Here is a 20,691-nt window from a genome sequence, read left to right as displayed (position 1 = left end):
AAGTAAACGGTTGATTGGTGGCTGCATTACAGTTTTGTGAGCCTTTGCTGCTGCTCAGCACTTTATTCTGGAGCTGGAATTTAGTGGGGGGAATACTGTGTGGACTTTTTAAGTGGAGTAATAAGAACTTGAAAACTCCGAAAGCAACCTGAGGTTGCAGGCATGCGCATTCCTCAGCATATAAATAATCTCCTTTCCCCTTGCCACCACATTAACTTCCGTTGATCTACATGACAGCCTAACATTTTACACCATACAGTTTTGCTTACATATGTAATACTCTCATCTCCATAAAAAAACATTAAAATCCTTCTGATAACGTTCTGCGACACAGCCATTAATTCATGCTTCAGTGGCACTGGAGCACCTTGGAATTATGCATCACATCCCGAGCAGCACTTAAAGGCTGCAAACAATCAGCCGGTAAACATGGAGCAATTTGGATGGCTTATAAATTGGGCTGCAATATTCTAATTCCATCACAGGCCCGGGCACACTTTATTCCTGCCCTTTAATTGCCACAGTAGCCAACATTACGGTAATGCCCTTTCATTATTCCACCTGAAAATAGGCACAGTCCCTGTGTCAATTTTGATGGATGTTGCGGCTCCGAAAACTGAGAAGCGGAGAGCCCTGCCTGGAGCAAGTTTTCTCGTATTCATTTCCCATTCCCCAAACCACATGTGGGCCACAGGTTCATCCGCTTCCCCACTTTCCACATGTGGCTGCACAGATGACCTCTCCCTTCCCTTATTTATGATCATATAACACCCACTCAATATGGTCATTACTTGAGAAGTGTTGTAATAATACAGTTGTGCTTTAGCATGTTAGCAGATGGAGACAAGTAGGTTAGAACGCTTGAATTTCGGGCATGGTGTTTAACAGGTTTGATTTTCACTATTCTGTTTGCAATGAGCTTGTTGTAGTTTAAAGCCCTTAAGGTACGTCCCCTTCCCCCCCTCCAAATAGCCATAACCTAAGTGAAGTGATTTTCCACCTTTTTTCCTTGTTGAGCTGCGCTGGTTTGGATCACTTTATTCACCACTACCAAATGGCAGACACATTAGTCTCTTGCAGCAAAAATAGCAAAGAGCTGTCTTGCAACACCTTAAAACAGGGGTCTCCTTTTTTTTAAGCCTAAGAAATTTAAGAAACTGTTGTGGACACCACAACGTATTAATTTCACAGAAGAAAAATGGATGATGCTCAGAACCCATACCAAACAGGCAAACTACCGACACTCCCCTAAAACAGACTTTAGACAAACTGAAAGAGCAGGCAACACTCCAATGCTATACAGGCAACTCTCAATGAGAAAATAAACCCCCACAAAAACAGGTTTGAGACCAGTAGCAAGGTGTCTAGGAGACTGAAATGTCTTGTGGAGGAGGACTGAAATGTTAAACAAGGAGGGGGGGTACCATTGTGGAGGGGAAGTGGGAAATGTCTGGCTATCTGCAATCAGTTCTCAGATGTTACAGTATTTGGGGGACAACATTGACTTTCAGAGGAAATTTCCAAAGCTCTCTCTCTCACCCTCTCACTTTTTATCATCTACATCCAATGATCTTCAACTGGTGGGTTAGGATCCAAGTGGGTCACATCCTGATCCAAGGCGCATCGTGACAGGAGCACTACTACTACTATGCAAATATATGCTTAAAGAAAATGGTTCCCAAATGCATGTTTGTCTTAAAAGCGGGTGCTGGGTCTGAAAAGGTTGAAGGTAGTTGATATACATGAAGCCACTGGGGGAACACATCCAGTGGTTTGGGCTGCAGTGTCAGCAACATTCCTGCAAATCCCAGAGAGGCTGTGGAATTTCTAAGCAGGTGTCTAAAGGTAGTTTTGGGATGGATGAAGGTGAGCAAACTGAAGCTTAAACCAGACAAGACAGAGTTGTTGTGGGCAGAGAAACTAGGTAATCTAGGTAGGGAGGTGCTGGATGGGTACACAGTCCCCTAAAGGAACTGCCTCCCAAGAAATTTATGGTTGCCACTTTCAGTTGTAGTATTTAATAAAGCTTAAAAACCCACCAGTTTCAGATAACTCTAAGCTGATGTGTTTTAGCTGATGCTATGCTAGTGTTTTATTGTTTTGCTGTGCTTGCTTTGGAAATGGTTTTATGCTGTCTGAATTGTATTGCTATTTCTTTTCCATTTTGCAGTTTGATGTGGTTTGTATGACATGGTAAGCCAATCCATGACTTACTGGAACCACGCAAATGTGTGGACTCTTGGAGATCAGCTTGTAGTCACCTTGCTCCTCCTCTGTCTTTTTTTTTTTTTTTTAAATTCTTGTTCCATACTGAACCAAGTTGAGGTTTGGTTTAGTATGTTTTCCAAACCTAGGTTCATGATTCAGACCCAAACCTTCACTACTGTTTGTGATTAACAAGGAGAGAGCTTAACCAGCAGCCTGGGTTGGGCTGGAACACTAAATGAAACTTAGGCATAGCTCAGTGCTGCTTGTACAGATGCAAAGACCCTGCAAGCTTCTTTCTAGGAGTATACTCATGTTCCAGTAAGCCCAGGGGTCAGCAGGGCGCCAGTCCACCGTCCCTCAGACCTTGGGTGGGGCAGGCTATATTTGGGTGGGGGGGGTGCAAGAGCACCACAAGCCCCAGTGGTTGCTTACCTGTGTCTTGTGAACGGCAGGGGCTAGCGGCGGCGGGATGATTAGTGGCGTGTGAAAGGGCTCCAGAGAAGGGCTGCCTAAAATGGCAGCCACTTGAACACAGCTGCTGCTCATGCTGGCAGCAACAGAGCCCGGCCCCCTTCCTCCTCTAGGCAGGACGGGGAGAAGCCAGGAGGAGGGAGGGATGAGGCGCTGCTGCTGCCGCCGTGTGAGAGAGAGGGAGGGAGGGAGAAGGAAAGAATGCATTGGTGATCCACATGGCGATTCCCAGACCGTCTGCGGGCCGAATCCAGAAAGCAATTGGGCCTGATCCGACCCTCGGGCCTTAGTTTGCCTACCCATGCAGTAAGCCATAATGTGCAAAGTCTGGGTAAACCAGTGTTATATTATATTATGCTGGAATGTATACAGTGTTAGACTATGTTATTGCATTTTTGTGGTTGTATTATTGCTCTTTGCTACCTTTAGTAGATTTGCCTCAAAAGGGTGACTTATAAATAACCAAATGCAGTCTGTTATTCTCCCAGGGAATAGAATCCTGGCTATCTTGGATGTGGAGACTTTACATATTTATTATTGCAGTTCTTTATAACTCACTTTCCAGGATGCAGATCCCTTCCAGGTTGCCTCATGAGTGATATCCAAAGTCATCAGGATTCTTCTCACCGGGCAGCTGGTGGTAGATGGCCTGCAGAGACAGCCAACCTTGCCCCAGTGTCTTCTTTGCCTCTCTCCTTATTTATATGCCATCATCTTGCTGAAAAATGGCCTATAAACCATTAGAGTTTTTATCTGCATATGATATTCTATCAAATCTGGTCACTACACTTTGTCTAAATATGTCCCTGTCCCATCTTTTGACAACAAGGTCACCAAGGCACATCACAGCTGCAAGTCCTCCAAGGTGCATCACAATAATCTTGAAGAAAGCCACTTCACACACAAAAAGCACAAAAAAATTCAATTATTGACAGATAAAAAGAGAAGGAACAGTAAAACAACCTATAACAGCAAGAGAAAAAAAACCTGATAAATCAGAGGCAGATGAAAGACTTATTTGTCTGAAGGCCAGGAGGAAGGATCCAGTCAGGCTTCCTGTAGGAGGGAGTTTCCCAACCTTGGTCTCGCTACTAAGAAGACACTGTAACATGTCCTGACCAGCTGAGTAGTTGAAGGCAAAGGGACATGGAGTCGGACATACAGCAATGAACATGATGGGCAGGCTCATGGGAGGGAAAATAGCCCTTCAAATATCCTGGTCCCAAACCATTTAAGGAACTACAGTGGCACCTCAGTTTATGAACAGTCCTGTTTATGAACTATTCGGTTTACGAACTACACAAAACCAGAAGTAGTGTTCTGGTTTGCGAACTTTACCTCGGTCTACGAACAGAAGCCAAACAGTGGAAGGGCACCGGCGGTGGGAGGCCTCATTAGGGAAAGCGCACCTCGGTTTAAGAACGGCTTTGGTTTAAGAACGGACTTCAGGAACGGATAAAGTTCGTAAACTGAGGTACCACTGTATAGGTAATAACCAGCACATTGAACTGGAAGCTAGTGCAATTTAGTAGCATTGTAGTAATAATCTTGGCAAAAGTGACTCCCTGCCAGCACTCTGGCAGCTACACTTGCCACTTAGTGGAGCAGCCTGCCTTCCTTGCATCTGGCTGCCCAGTGAAAGCTCCCTGCTTCCCATGGAGGAGCTCTGTTTGCATACATTGGTACACATAGAGATATTCTCCCGGAGGCCAAGTGTGTGGATAGCAGAGGGCCATGGCAGCCATGCATGTTGGCAGTAAGGGGTGGGATTAACCCATACACGCCCCTCACCTGTCCTTCCAATGTGGAGCGATGACTATCACCTCTCTTATGTGGTTTTTATGCTATTATTTTTCTGATCTATGCTGCTAATATTATGATTTAATTGTATTCAGATTCATTGATTGTTATTACTGTTATTATTGTGAGCTGCCTTGGGAAGGTATAACTTGTTTCAAATCAAATTAATGAAATGTCCCTGATTCCAAAGCAGCATTTATTGGTTTTGATAGTCCACCTACAGGTTTAGGTAGGGTCTCTTTCCTTTTATTGTATAACTTGAAAAGCATTATTGAGTCACCAATCTATTTTCAGTCATTTCAGTTAGACCAGCTTGTTAATTTAATTTAATTATGGTGTACAATCCCCCCCCTTTACACTAAACACCCTGATAGTTGCCAGCTCTATCCAAGATGAGCATTGCTCAGGAAACTGCCAAGCTTACAGAGGCCCTGCCAATTAGGGGTTAAAAGAGGTCAAACTATCAGAAGAGCAGAAAGTGGTTGATTTTTATGATCTTTGTCACAGAACCTTAAGGGCATCAGATGATTCAGAGTTGCATCAGCTTCAAGAGGCGGGTTAGCATATGAGTAAAAATCTAAATGTGTGTGTCACTTTGCTGGCCTCGAGCAGTGTGTGTGTGTGTGTGTGTGTGTGTGTGTGTGTGTGTGTAACTGGGCCAAGAACTCTTAGCTTATTGGCTTTGTTTCTGTTGGCTGATTCCATGCTCATGGAACAGACCCTAAAATTAGGGATGTCTCTCACGTTTTTCAGAGCTGAAAGTAGAACGCACAAATCCTCCAAGTCTTGTGTATCCCAGCTAGCTTGCAGTGATTAATGATCCCCCTGGTTTAAAGTGCCATCTCTGTGTTTCGTTCTCTCCATTCATTTTAATTGCCTGATTCCCCCCCTCCCTTCTTATTTGTTCCACACAGTGGGAAGAAGTCAGCGGCTACGATGAGAACCTCAACACTATCCGGACTTACCAGGTGTGCAATGTCTTTGAGCCCAACCAGAACAACTGGCTCCTCACTACGTTCATCAACCGACGGGGCGCGCACCGCATCTACACAGAGATGCGGTTCACGGTGAGGGACTGCAGCAGCCTCCCGAATGTCCCTGGTTCCTGCAAGGAAACCTTCAACCTGTATTACTATGAGACAGACTCTGTCATCGCCACCAAGAGGTCAGCCTTCTGGACAGAGGCCCCCTACCTCAAGGTGGACACTATCGCTGCAGACGAGAGCTTCTCTCAGGTGGACTTTGGTGGCAGGTTGATGAAGGTGAACACAGAGGTGAGGAGCTTTGGTCCCCTCAATCGCAACGGCTTTTACCTGGCCTTTCAGGATTATGGGGCGTGCATGTCACTGCTGTCGGTGAGGGTCTTTTTTAAGAAATGCCCCAGCGTGGTGCAGAATTTTGCCATCTTCCCAGAGACGATGACAGGAGCAGAGAGCACTTCCCTAGTGATTGCACGGGGCACGTGCATCCCGAATGCCGAGGAGGTGGATGTGCCCATTAAGTTGTACTGCAATGGTGATGGGGAGTGGATGGTTCCCATTGGCCGCTGTACCTGCAAGGCTGGATATGAGCCCGAGAACAATGTGGCCTGCAAAGGTAAGGTGATGATTCATTGAGATGTTGTGTGATGATGGCCAGCCAGAAATCCTTGACATGGGACAGTGCCCAGGTGGCTCTTAAGGGGCTGGTTTGATAGCATCATTTGCCCCTAGCAAATTGGAACAGCCAACTTGTATTAATGCCAGTGTGTTTGGGATTACCTGGGAATTAAAGTTTTGCATTGCTTTGTCCACCTTTGACAGCTGTAGTTGAGTTGAGTCTTTTCAGTATCTGTAGCAAGGGTTGCTAAGAACTGTCCTAAGTGGTACCTGCCTTAAACCAAGTCAGGCAGAAAATGTGACATCTTAATAAATGAAATAAGGACTGAGATGATGTATGTTGAGCAGTGACAGTGATTTACATGTGATTCCTCTGTCCAATTGTGTTTTGCCTTAGGTTATGAGCTTTATGCCACACAGTTGTTCAGAGTAGAAAATCCCACTTACATTTTATCCCAGTGCTGAAGCTCCTGAAATGACCATCAAATGAGCAACTTCTTTGCTCATGGTTGAGTCATGGCATATAGGAAACTCCTTTGTGAATGTCTAGTATCCTAGGTGTAAATTTGCAGTGGAATTTGCAAGTTGATAATACTTCTGCCGAAGTTTAGTAGTACTCACACCCTTTCTGTATCTCTTTGGTAAATGTTTTTTTTGGGGGGAGCAATTTTATTGGCATCAGCATTGAACAATGAGCTTTTGGTGGAGCAAATGGGACTGAAGTGGGAGTCATGTCTACAAATATCTGTTTGTGGTTTCACAAGGATCAAATGTGGCCTTCACTGAGCTCACCCAAGAGGAACCTTTGTTGTTGTTGTTTAGTCGTGTCCAACTCTTTGTGACCCCATGGACCAGAACACGCCAGGCACTCCTGTCTTGCACTGCCTCCCGCAGTTTGGTCAGACTCATGTTGGTAGCTTCGAGAACACTGTCCAACCATCTCGTCCTCTGTCGTCCCCTTCTCCTTGTGCCCTTCATCTTTCCCAACAGGAACCTTTACTTAGCTGAAATCTCTCAGTCAACATTTTGCCACATATTTACTGGATAATACATCCCACAAAGTTGGATCCAGGGTGACCTATGTTAGGCTGACCTACTGATACTGCTGTGACAGGTGAACATGTCTGTTCTGTCAGGATAGCTCTACCAGGAAGAACAGCAGCAAATGTCACTGCCTGCTTGGCGCTCTGCCTGGTGAGCAGGCAGGTGGTAGCTATGATGATGGGGGTGGGGGTGGTGAAGAAGAAGAGCAGCAGAAGCAACTAGTGAAAATGGTGTTGAGACTTTCTGATGGAGAAATGGAGAGTATCTAGTGCAAGGAACCTCAAAAACCTAGAGTTAGAATCATAGAATCATAGGGTTGGAAGAGACCACAAGGGCCATCCAGTCCAAACCCCTGCCAAGCAGGAAACACCATCAAAGCATTCCTGACATATGGCTGTCAAGCATCTGCTTAAAGACCTCCAAATAAGGAGACTCCACCACACTCCTTGGCAGCAAATTCCACTGCCGAACAGCTCTTACTGTCAGGAAGTTCTTCCTAATGTTTAGGTGGAATCTTTGGATGAATTGACACTCTTTGGATGAATTCAGATGAATGGCAGTGTGTTATTGTTCTAAATGGCATGGGCCATGCCTCTGTGTATGAATTGAGACTTGGGAGTTAGCTTCTCCAGGCTGAGAAATCTGAGGTGGGTAAGTTAGACATCTAGAATATGATGGGAATTATTTCCCTCTCTGTTTTCCACAATGGTGACACGGGAGGTAAAGGTACTCTATACAGCTGGGGGGTATGGAGCACACACTAGGGAAATGCTAAAATCTAGGGACCATGATGTGATCTGGCTCCTGTAAGTGCAAGGCCATATACGGGGATCTATTATTGTGAAGTGAGTGCTTTGTGTGGAAACAAGTATATGTCACAATGTCAAGGCTATAAGTGGCTGAGATTATGCAAATGGCAGTACATAGTTGGCCATGTGCCTGAGGCGGCACATTCTGAATGCTGTGTCTCACACAGAATGTTTACAGTGTTTGTAGTGAAACCCTGAGGGAACTGCATGTAAATGTTTAGTAAATACTTCAAACAGAAAAAAGGTGCATACTTTTTATAGAGAACATACTGTGCAAAAAGTTACTTGACCTTATTCCTCATTCACACTTTAAAATGCTCTCTAAAACAACATATTGCCAGCAGAGTCTAATATTAGCAAATATATTGCTTTGCTTTCAGTATGCTTTCTAAAAGATAGCTGCTTGTGGAGTTTTTATAAGGTGAAATTAGTATCTAAGGAAAATGGAAATTGAATCTAAGGGCCAAAACAGATGTGATGCAGTCAATTCATGATTGCATTTCCCAACTTTTTATTGTTCAACTTTAAAGCAGCCAGTTTTTGTAGGAGCAGTGATACTGGGGGAGTGTAGGTTGAAACATTTTCCTCTGCTGTTTTCTCCATTTAAATCCTCCCCCCACAATTTTGCTATTACACCAAACTGAGAAAAACCCCAAACATGGTAGAGCTATCTGTATTTTCCCCCAGCAGGGCTGATGGCAGCTTTGGGGTGGGGTGGAAAAGCAATTTCAATTGAGAAATGACATGGGAGAAAGGCATGGCATGGGTGCCTTTGGGAGGAAGGTAAAGGTAAAGGGACCCCTGACCATTAGGTCCAGTCGTGACCGACTCTGGGGTTGCGCGCTCATCTCGCATTATTGGCCGAGGGAGCCGGCGTATAGCTTCCAGGTCATGTGGCCAGCATGACAAAGCCACTTCTGGCAAACCAGAGCAGCACATGGAAACGCCGTTTACCTTCCCACTGTAGCGGTTCCTATTTATCTACTTGCACTTTGACGTGCTTTCGAACTGCTAGGTTGGCAGGAGCTGGGACCAAGCAACGGGAGCTCACCCCGTCACAGGGATTTGAACCGCTGACCTTCTGATCAGCAAGCCCTAGGCTCTGTGGTTTAACCACAGCGCCACCTGGGTCCTTGGGAGGAAGAGCAAGATATAAATCACCATCTTGGATGTCGTTTGTGATCCCAGATCTGCTCCCACATTGCTTTCTCAGGCATCCAGATCTGGCTGCTTGGAAGCCAAACAGAAAAAACCACATAAAAGCCAGCATACCACCACAAGTGTATCCAAAAATCCTCTTTTTCTGCAAAGCTGCCACCCTTCACTCATACCAACTGTGCTCAAAAAGGTGGTTTAATGCCGGGGGGGGGAGGGGGCTAGGGCTACCTGAGGCTGGCTTAGTAAGCACACTAGGCTCTTACAAACAATAGGGCCACAGCTCTACTAATAAGATGAGTGAACTACTAAACAACTCACACATTTGGCCTTGAATTTTGCATGAATGACTAATCTAAGATTCAAGCTAGCTGAGCCAGAAGGAGAATTGTCCCCCTCCACAGAAGGGGAGGAGCTGACATTTGGAAAATGATAAAGTTCCCCCCATGCCTTCAAGTGATCTGGCACAAGACAACTTCTCAACTGGTGGTGCCCTAGTGCCCCCACTCCCAGAAATACCTTTCAGATGAGTACCCAGTACCACCTGAGCTCTATGCATAGCTAAAGACCTGAGGCCCATAAAATAATGGGAAGAAGTGAAAATTCCTACTGCCTCTGTGTGTGTGTGTTCTTCAACATCAACTTCGTTGGACTGGTCATGTTGTGCAGATGCTTGATGATCGTCTTCCAAAGCAACTACTCTATTCTGAACTTAAAAATGGAAAGCGTGGTCAACAAAAGAGGTTTAGAGACTGTCTCAAGGGAAATCTAAAAAAAAAGTAGTATAAACACTGACAACTGGGAAACACTGGCCTGCGAGTACTCCAGTTGGAGAACAGCCTTTACCAAAGGTATCATGGGCTTTGAAGAAGCTCGATCTCAGGACGCAAGGGAGAAACGTGCTAAGAGGAAGGCACGCTTGGCAAATCCGCACCGTGATCAGCTCCTGCCTGGAAACCAATGTCCCCACTGTGGAAGGATGTGTGGATCCAGAATTGGCCTCCACAGTCACTTATGACCCATTGTTAAAACCGTGTTTATGGAAGACAATCTTATTTGGCTACGAGTGATCGTCAAAAAAGAAGAAGTGTGTATGTATGTGTGCAGGCGCATATATGGTCATTTATTGTCTCCAACATCTGGTAATTAGAGCGCCCAACAGATCCTATTTATATGGATCTGCAGGTCCCTAAAGTTGGGATACTTCTCCCAACTGAAGGGGTTAAAATTAATTTCAGTAAGCCTGCCTGGTTTAAGAAGAAAATAGAAGCTATTTATACTATGGAAACACCAGTAGTGTTTATTTGGTTTAATAATGGAAGTGTAAGATCCCTAGCGAGATAGGGTGCAGTGAAAGAAAGCAGTAAAAAAATTAATTATAGTTCTCCATATATCCTATACAATGCAATACAAACATAAAAAAAACCCTAGGAGATAATTGATGACTGTATCATATTCACCATCTAGTGGCATCATGAGCAGGTACTGAAATAAATTGAAAGCAAATTATAACATTACAAAGTTTAAATATGAATAATGGAGCAGCGTAAAGCTTATGGAGCAGGGAAGGAGTTGAAAGATTTTGCGCTGTGGCAACAATGATGAGATACCTGCAGCCCTCCTGGTGTTGTTGGCCTCCAACTCCCATTAATCCCAACCAGCATGGCCACAGGCCAGGAATGATGGGAAATGCAGTTCAACAAGGTCTGGAGGGCCACAGGTATCCCACTGCGGCTTTACAAGACATAACCTTGAAGCCAGGATTTCTAAAAACAGCATTGATTGGCATCCATAGGCCTACAATGGAGAGACTGGATCATCCCTAAGTGCACCTTTGTATAGTGACTAAATGGCAGCTGTCATTGCTTCTCTTTTGGTATTAATGATGCACATTTAGAAGCATTTGCAGCATTCCTGGAAGGGGATTATATTTCTTCCCTTGGGGCACTCTTGGGCTGCACAGCTTCAAAGCATGCACTGGTCATACAGTAATCCTTGCCTGCCATGTTGACAGGTCAGGTGATAAGTGCATAGATGGTGGTGGTCAGATGCACCTTATAAAAATAGCCTTGCTAACGCTGACAAGCAGTAAGAGAGAATGGGAAATGCGTCTCTTTTATTGCACTGTTCAGAAGAGGAGAACTGGCACCCTAAATTGGAGGCCTCGGATGGGGTGTCTACCAGTGGCAGATGGTGATCAGGCTTCTGGCTGAGCCGGGAACTGGAAGTGGTAGACCAATCACTGGAATGGGGGTGTCAGCTGACGTAACACAGTCTGCTGCCTTAGGGATCCTTGCCATTGCGCTCCTCGGATCCCCATTCAACACTCTTGTCACACTCTCCCCCTCCCCATTCTATTGCATCAAAGCTCCTAATTTAGCTGAAACTTATGATGGAGAACAGCTAGTTTCTCCTTTCATGGAATAGCTTTTTTTTATTCTGCTCATGGTGGCTTAGATTAGATTCCAGCACACATTTTAACGGTTTCCAGGTCATATCAAGATGGAAAGTCCAATTTTGAGTAGGAGACATAAAGGCTGATAATATGAATTAATTCACCGTTCAGATAGGCTACATACCTTGCGGTAGGTATTTGTGAAGACAGTTGCAAGATTGTCAGTTTACCTTCTTCCTGCCCTTCTTTCACTTCACTTACTTGGCATTTCCTTGATTTTCTGTGCCTCATGAATCTATAGAATTTGTAGAATGTATACGACCATCACAATGGGATCGGAGTCCATGGTTGGTGTGGGTGTGCGTCAGCTGAGGATCCGCACCACAGGAGAGGACCTATTGACAAGAGCCCACTGTCCTTATTGTAGTGAGGAGGTGGACTTGCTGAGGTGAGCGGGCATGGAGGATGCCCAGCAACCAATGCTGTCTCACAATATAGTGGAACAAGGCACATTGTGAGGTAAGAGATGATGTAATAGCAAAGTAGTAAGATGAGTAATACAGCTTCTAAACTCTAGGACGTTTGCGATCATGACGACAGGAATGAACATGACCTTAAATGTCCTTCGTAGCAAAACCGATTCATGTTTTGACACCCCTCCTTCAAAAGATTTCCCCTTCTTGCTTGGAAACTCATTGCCCCCTCAGGCTGGCCTTGATTGTTTGTCAGCACCAAGGTGCAGGGGCTGTTGTAAAGCAAAATCAAACTGCAGATTGCTTTCTTGAAGAAGGCCACGCAACAGCTGCCACGCGAAGGCAGAACTCTCCGAAGTGATGTTTGTGATTTCTTGGCTTCAAAGGGCTGTGTGGGGCTGCGTTGGCTGGCTGGGCCTCTTTCATCTTTCTCATTATTTCCTGAGTGAAACGGCAGGAATCAGAACAAGCCTTGATTGGTTCTGATTTAAATGGAACTCCGGGAACGACACTCTGATTCTTTCTCTTAATTGGAACTTTTCTCTCTCTTGTTTTGGGCTTTGCCATGCGTGCTGTCAATTTGATACCGCCTGCTGGAATCCTCAGAGGGTTTGGATTTATAAATATGGAAATTATGTAATTTCTCCTTTTATGTCACTGCTTTCTGAGTTTTTATTAACATGCTCATTCCCCCCCCTCCTTTATGCCTAGTGGCTTTACTGAAACTTTCTGTTCTTTGAAATAACACTCCAGTTTGAAAGGTTCAGTCCAAAGTTGCTGGAAGGCAAGGCAATGAAAACGTTGGGAGTGTTGGACATGGTGCCACTACTGAAGGCAGCTTTCAAAATGCTAATAGTAAAGAAGGAAGGAAGGAAGGAAGGAAGGAAGGAAGGAAGGAAGGAAGGAAGGAAGGAAGGAAGAAAGAAAGAAAGAAAGAAAGAAAGAAAGAAAGAAAGAAAGAAAGAAAGAAAGAAAGAAAGAAGCAAGCAAGCCATCATGGGTCTGAGGATAACTGAATTCTATGCAAAGACTAATCTCAAAAAGTTGTAGTTACAGGGGAAATCATCTTTTTCTTTTCTTAAAAAAATGTTTCTGGATCTCACCATTACAGAAATTGCTTCATAATATAATTCTCAAGTCTTCCAAGAGAAGTAATGTTTTTTAAACATTTGGTTCTTATAATTTTTCGCCCTGCTAAGTCTTTTTATACTGTACTTTGCAAGACTATAATACATAGAGTCACTGTTATTTATTTGAAAGATTTCTAGGCTGCCCTATAGGCCAATGTCATGAATGGATTCATGCCACTGACATGAGAATGATCAGTTTCAGGTTTGAAATCTAATTCTGGGACTTTCAGTAAATTGGAGGAAGTGGCTGCAATGTGCCCTAAATCTTAATTTAATAATTCTTTGATGTTTTAACTACCTGATTTTCTTTCTGTCTTTCTCATATGGCTTTCTCCTTTCCAGTTAATAGCAGACCTCCTTGGCTTAAACTCGACAAACTATATCAAATTTTGAAGATTAAAATTTTGAAGGTTTATTTGCTTTGCTCACAAGAGATGCTTCTTTTTTAAAAAACCGTGTGTTTGATTGCAATATAATGTTCCGTCACTAGATGGCTCTATGTGCTCTGTGGAGTTAAATAGAGGGTGTGTCCTTTATAGACAAAGAAGCGAGAAACAGCTCAAGGTGTGTGGAAAGGCTTTTTTTTTTTTTTTGGTTCACAGGTAAAACTGATGACAAAGACCCATACCTTGTACAATGAGCAGTTCAAGACCTGGCCAGAATCTCCATTTTTTTTTTTTTACTCTAACACAATAGTAGCAATCTTCATTTCCATTTAGTAAAAGATGGAAGATGTTTTCCAGTACTATACATTCGATTATACCACTATTATGCCAAAGAAGTATGATTCTTTGCATATATGTACATGCATTTCCAAGATCTTTCAATCCCCAGGGAACAGGGGAAGGTGTGAAAAGTGTAATCTTCTTAAAAGATTTATTTGTGTTTTGCAAAGGGTGTAAAGCTGACAAAAGGGCCCTGCTCCAGGTCATCCTCTGCCTTTCTTTCCATCTGCCTGCACTTATCCCATGTCAGCTGCTGCACAGCCTCAGCATGCTACTCACAGCGGTGCAATTACCCATTACTGCATCTTTGCGCAAAACTAATGACATTTTCACCAGTTTTATCCAGGGCAAAAGGTGGTTCCCCTAGCAGGCCATAGTGAAAAGGGTTAAATTGTTCACTCTGGCCAAAACCACCTCTTTTAATATAAAACATGTATGAAGTAATTTCTCGGAGCAGAGATTGTGTGTGTGTGTGTTTTAAAACTCTTTGAAAATAAATAAAACAAAGTGTGTTGTCGTCCCGTTCCCCCCCCCCGCAAATGTTTGTTGTTTTCAAGGAGGTAGACCTGAAGCTCACTCTCTCTATAGGGCAAACACATGGCCTAGTGTGTTGCCATACACCTGGGATTTCTTGGACACGTCTGGTTTTGGGGGACCAGCACCCCCATCTGGGCAGATTTTTGCATTTTGGTTTAAATGTCAGGGTTGTTGTTTATTTAATTATGTTTTGGCTTTTTTTGTGGGGCATGCTCAGAAGGAGCTGTGCCCTGGAACAGGAAACAGGCACCAGGTGGTCTGGAGCTGCCTGCTGGAGGTTGCACTAAGTCTGGTGTTGTTTTTGGCTGCTGCCAGGCCTTGTGCTGTCTTCCTGGGGCTGCGCTGGTCCCTGCAGTCACCTGGCCTTGCGTGGCCTTCTCGGGGCTGCTCAGCCTCTCTCATTGTGAGCAGGGGGCCGAAGACAGCAAAGGTGAGAGAGGGGAGGCAAAAAGCGGGGAGCAGGCAGGTGAGGAAGGGGAGGGTTAGCAGCAGGGAGAGGGCGAGTGAGGGAGATATGGGGTGGGGGGTGGGGTGTCTGGATGGTGGTGGTGTCCAGGTTTTTGATCCCCGGAATATGGCATCCTTAGCATGGCATACAGTCTATAGGTTCGTCCAAACCTATTTGCTTCCTGCCACAGCTGACACAAATGGGGACAGAAGAGCCTGCAATCACATATTTTACTCATTGAAGCAATGTTTCCTTTATCGTCCGAAATCTTTTGACAGTGATGGCAAATTATAAATACCCATACCTTTTCTGGTGCCTTTGCAAGAATACAGAAAATACGAAGTGCCATTAGAGGTTGCGCTTACTGCTGGCAAGGCCATGATCCTGTATTCAGAACTCTGTGTGATAACTGAGTATTCTTTTCAGGCTTTAAAAAAAAAATTTGCTGAGAAGGAAGAAGCAACAGATATTATTGCTTGGTATGAATCCATTTGAAGCTGATAGTAATATTCATTTATTTCTGTAGTGCTCCCAGTGTGTGTGGCACCTTACAAGAGTATTAGAGGACAGGTCTGTGCCCCGAGGGACTTTCAGTTTAAAATTTGACAAGCGGAAACAACCGACAGAGTGGATGCAAATGGAGGTTGGGGGTAGAAGGGATGCACTGTGTGGTTTTTTCAATTGCACTTTCTGAGACTCAGCTATAAACTGGGTTACATTAGAGGAAGGCTGATTAAACTGTTTCTCTCCAGATGTTGCAGGATTACAACGCACATCGTCTCTATTTGCAACATTGGCTGGGTCTGAGCTGAAGCTCAGCATCTAGGAAGTCACCCCTGCACTGGGTTCTTGTGCCCAAGGCTTCATGGAAGAGGTGGGTTTTGAGCAATATTGAAAGGGGTGGCATCTCACAGGTATGCCTCCTTGTTTGAGAGCAATGGAAGCTGTGCCCCTGTGCCCAGGCTAGCAGTGTTCTGTCCTTTTTTGGTGCCTGGGGCATGCTGGGTCAACAGAACCCACCGTGCCAGCCAGCCTGCACCACCGCCACTGGACATGTGCATGCAAGGCGCAGAGGGTTCAGAGAGCATGTGCACAAGCTCGGCCCTGGCCACTGGCCAAGTGTGGCTGTGCTGTGCCCCTGCCCCCCGTCCCCTCCCACATGCTATACCCCTGGTCCAGACCCCTTCTTAGTTACTAAATAAACTGGAGTCCTTGGAGAGTTGAGAAAATCAAATGAAAAGATTCCAAGAGCTCTGGCCAGGTAGTAGAACATTAAACTTGATTCATGTTTTTTAGAAAAACATGAATGGTACGCTTTGACCTTGAAACTTGAAACTAGAGCTGATGAAGAATAAACTGAAACAGGGCCTTGTCCTGGATTCCTAAAAACTGGATTGCTACTGGAATTTGTCTTATTATTCTCAACTTAAAACTTTCTAAAAATTAATCTACTACCTGGCCAGAGCTCTTGCAATCCCTTCTTAGTTACTGTCAGATTCCAGCATAAACCATAGACACTAAAAGTGGCATGTGTGAAAAGGGTACAGATCAATGATGGTATGTGTTGTGACGTGGGGTTTGTGATTTCAGCTCTCTTGACATAATATGCTGGAGACAGTTCTCTAGTAACACTTCTTTATTAAAGCAAACAAGACTAAGCTCTGAGGAGAGGAAAGCTACATTCATAGGGACGGGGGACTAGTTAGAAAGGGATACATTTTGGAGGGAACAATATCAGGCAATCACAGTGCTGCCTTTTGGAGGAAACCAATAAGACAGAGGATCCAAATGCAGCAGCTTAAATGAACCAATAGTAGCTGTACCTTCTGGAACCAAAAGGCAGTTACTTTACCCTAATGCAAATACAGACAATTGTAATACAGATATAAAATACATTGACTCAATACACAACAGTATGGTGACCATTGGAAACAGAGCACAAGAATGAAAATGCTTCAAAATGGCAGAAAGGGCTTATTAGAGAACAGAGTTCAAGGGTGTGTTTAAAGTTTGCCCTCAGAAGTGCCCTTTAAGCATCTGCTGATATTGGCATACCAGGCTTACTCCCACGAGTTGTGCTTGTTGTTTAATTTTGCCAGGATCTGGAAGTGAATCCAAAAGACTCACAGTATGGGCTATGAATCCTTATCCTGATGGTAGGGACCACGGCGGGATTCAGCGGCGGCAGCAGATGGGTTCACACCTTGGATAATTTTCCAGCCAAGAGCTTTTACAGATGAATGGATTGCACGAGCTGTGCCTAAAAGAAGCCTTTGCTTGTCCCTTTTACTGCAGAAGCAAGAGCACACCAACCCTTTGAGAGCAAAGTCTGAAAAGGAGAGGGGGGGGGGAATAAGCCATTTGTGTAATATCTTCCTGCCTTTGCAAAAAGCTCCACTGTAATGATGTTATTTAGTGAGCAGATTTTGCTTTCTTTTGTTTTTTCTTTTCACCTTGGTTTTGGATTCATGTGCACTAAAACAATGTTTAGCAAAGAGAAGAATAATTGATTTCTTGCAATATTGCACAAAGTTGCATTGCAAAAAGTAACTGAAGTGATCATTTCATATGATACTTTACTGATCAGAAGCAAACTACTTTCCCCTCTGAGCAAATTCTGCTTAGTTGGCTCCCATGTGTGTCTCCAGGGCAGCCTGAGAATATGAAATTGCAACACTGGTCTGTGCTAAAACAGATTCCGCCCTCAGCATTAGCTTTTCCATTCCAGCTGGTGTATTTGAAGTATTGTAATGGGTTTTTGTCTTTCTTTTGAATTAATTCTGGGGAAACCGAGCCAGATGGGTGGGGTATAAATAATAAATAATTAATAATAAATAAATAAATTATTATTATTGTTATTATTATTATTATTATTATTATTAATTGGCAGTGCCCACAATTTCATAGTGACCTCTCCTGATTCTGTTTAAAATGAGCAAACCCCAATTTTTCTAGATTGTTTTGGTTAAGCAATAATGATATAAATGTCTATAGCAGTCTTTCTCAAGAATCTCAACCTTGTGTCCCCAAATGCTGTTGGATTACAACTCCCATCATTGCTAGCTAACAGGACCAGTGGTCAGGAATGATGAGAGTTGTAGTCCTACAACTTCTGGGGACCCACCCAAGGTTTAGAAAAGCTGGTCTAAAGGGTAAAAGCCAAAGCCTCTGAAAGCAGGAGACCAGTGAGGAAACAATCCATGTATAGTATTTTAAGTACATTATTTTAAGATGTCTTAATATAGTTGGACGTTTTGACTTGTTGGCTGCCCTGCAGGGACAGTATACAACATTTATAATATCTTTATTAAAGTACTAGATGAAACAGTCTATTTGATTTTTATGCTCACTGAGCTTGTTCTCCAGGTGACTAGAAAAAGCACAATACCTTTAGGGTAGGTTTCCTGGTTTTCCACATTGGATTAACATGTGCTTTATTGCTTTTGTTCTTTGGAATTTGTAGTTGTAGCTTCGGTTGCTGTAGTGCTGAGGTTGAAAACCTGTGCCCTTCCATATTTGTTGGATGACATCTCTCATCAACCCTGCCCCTTGGCCATTCTGGATGGGCTGTTGGGAATTGAAGTCCAACAACACCTGGAGAGTCACAAATTGCCCACCTCTGATATATATATATATATATATATATATATATATATATATATATATATATATTGTCCAGTTTGTTCTTAGGTGCTACTGGACCTATTATTATTATTATTATTATTTATATATTTCGACTGCGTCAGACGAACACGGCTACCTACCTGAGTCTACCACCTCTGCTATAGTTCATGAAATGAATTTGTACGTCCATATTTCATGGTGTTGTATGTGGGGCATTTCTTAAATATAGGAAACTTCTTGACATCTTGTGATTGATCTCAAGCCTGTACTTTGCAGTTGCTGATGGAAACAGAATGAAGCATTTAATTTTGTTAAGCATTAAACTGCAATGAATTGGCAGCTGTGGATTTGCTACCTAAACAGAACAGTGTCTTCCTGGGAGGGGGGCAATAGAAGGGGCATTTATGCTCGCTCAAACTTGCTGAAATGAATTGCAGTTGCACAGAGCTTTGTGAATATAAAAAGCGATGAATCACACACACACACACACACACAGACAGCAGAGGGCTAGGACCTAAAATAGCAAACCCCATTTTTGTAACGTATTGCCTGAAACGCACAACATGATGTGGGGAGGAGGCACAAGAAATAGAATTGAATGAGAAGGCTAATCGTTCACTCTGAAAAAGAGTGGAGTGGAATGCCATGACATGCATTAAGGCACATTCATTCTCGTCAACACATTGAACCCAGAGAACTGTGATTCGCTTGTAGTGGCACATGACTTGCAGCACATGTGTGATGGTGCTGTGGGTTTCATTTTATGCCTCTTTTGTTGCTGGGTGCATGTTCGAGCTTTGCAAAAGATTGCATGTACCGGTAGTCATTCAGGGGAGTGATAGGAAAGCCATCTCCATTGCTGTGGAGATTAGAAAACAAAACGTTAGCTACTTAATGTGAAGATGCATGTTCAGTCCATGCACTGTTCCTTAAATGAAGCAGAGAAAAGCATGAAGTGTGGGCATGGGGGACTCTGAGAGCTTTTCTAGATTGTAGTAGCTCTATGAATGAATTAATGAGCTCTAGTAGCTCTATGAATTTGGGTGACTTGGAAAGACACATTGCATCCTAGCACCACGAAATCCTATCATCGAGATCTCTGTGCAAGAATCAGAGGCTCATGTCTCTCTTGTGCTAGCACTTTGCTCACCTGTAAGCATTACTGCGGGCGACTGTTGTGTTTCTTTAAACTGGTCAGGGTGCAAAACAGACAGACAGGCAGACAGTGTATTAAAATTATACCAGAAAGGATCAAATGAGTATTATATTTTCTTTGTATATCATATGTGTGTTCCTGGATCCACCGTTTTCAGACAGAAAGTGGTGCACAAATTATTTCTTCATTTAATCAGTAGAACATGGCATTCTGTAAACTGCATGTCCATTTGAAACAGCTCATGTGAGTTTCAGTGAGAGTACAGGGCACGGTTACAAATTATGCTGATTTTGGCTCGCTTTGATACGGGGCAAATGGAACAGAGATTGCAGAATTGATTTGTCACCAGAACTGTGTGGAATGCTTTTGGAGCTGCTCCTGTTTCCCAGCGAGGGCAGAATCCGCCTTGTGTTGTAAGTAGGCACGCTCGCTGCCTCCCTTATGCAAGCTCCCAAGAGATACACACCGCCTGACATCTGTTCAAAGCCATCGTCAACCTGAGCAGCTGAGATGAGCCACTTAATAAGCCTTGGGGAACTGTCACTAAAAATTCCCGGTAAAGGAAGGCTGAGAAAATAGGCCTAATTCCACTGCTGGGGGAAAAATAGGTCTCTGTGTTGTTTAGCTCCCTCTCCCCCTGTACCTCCCCCCACCCTAGAACAAAAGCAGCAGATATCATGGGGCTATTAGACCCAAGCGCTTCATGCTGACAGCCAAACTCAGGGGGCACTTAGGGAGCCATTAATACCAGCTTTTATCGGCACTTAGCTGCTCACTCAGAGCCCCAAAGTGAAAAGCAGAGGCAGAGGCTCACGATCTTCATGAAACGTGTCTTCAGGTCCCCAGGGAGATTAGCTGTATGATTTGGGGTCAGAATGACCAAGGCCATTACCATGGTGGCACTGGAAAGAAAACTTGAATATTGTTATAATGTCTCTTACTCTTTAATATTTTGTGTTTATCCCCCTTTGCTATGGTGGCTGTTTTTAGCTTGTATTGTGCAAGCAATTCTGGTGAAACCCACTGTGGCGTTTGCCCATTCCTTGTGATTTTGTTTGTACGGGGGGGGGGGTGAAATGGTTAATGTAGATTGACCAATGAGAAAGCTCAGAAAGCTA

General features: G+C 43.8%; 1 protein-coding gene across 3 annotated transcripts in view; it reads left to right on the top strand.

Moving 5' to 3' along the window:
* EPHB1 (EPH receptor B1) overlaps window positions 1-20,691 on the top strand; it is a 348,341-nt gene that overhangs the window by 125,150 nt on the left and 202,500 nt on the right. For all 3 annotated transcript variants that reach the window (XM_060274588.2, XM_088670750.1, XM_060274587.2), the window contains exon 3: window positions 5,394-6,075. In XM_060274588.2, the coding sequence (XP_060130571.1) occupies window positions 5,394-6,075 (682 nt within the window). The remainder of the gene's footprint in view (window positions 1-5,393; window positions 6,076-20,691) is intronic.

This window comes from Zootoca vivipara, chromosome 5 (assembly GCF_965207765.1).
Source record: "Zootoca vivipara chromosome 5, rZooViv2.hap1.1, whole genome shotgun sequence".
NCBI lineage: Eukaryota > Metazoa > Chordata > Lepidosauria > Squamata > Lacertidae > Zootoca > Zootoca vivipara.
Note: the sequence above shows the minus strand (reverse complement) of the source record. Positions and strands in the feature narration are given on the sequence as shown.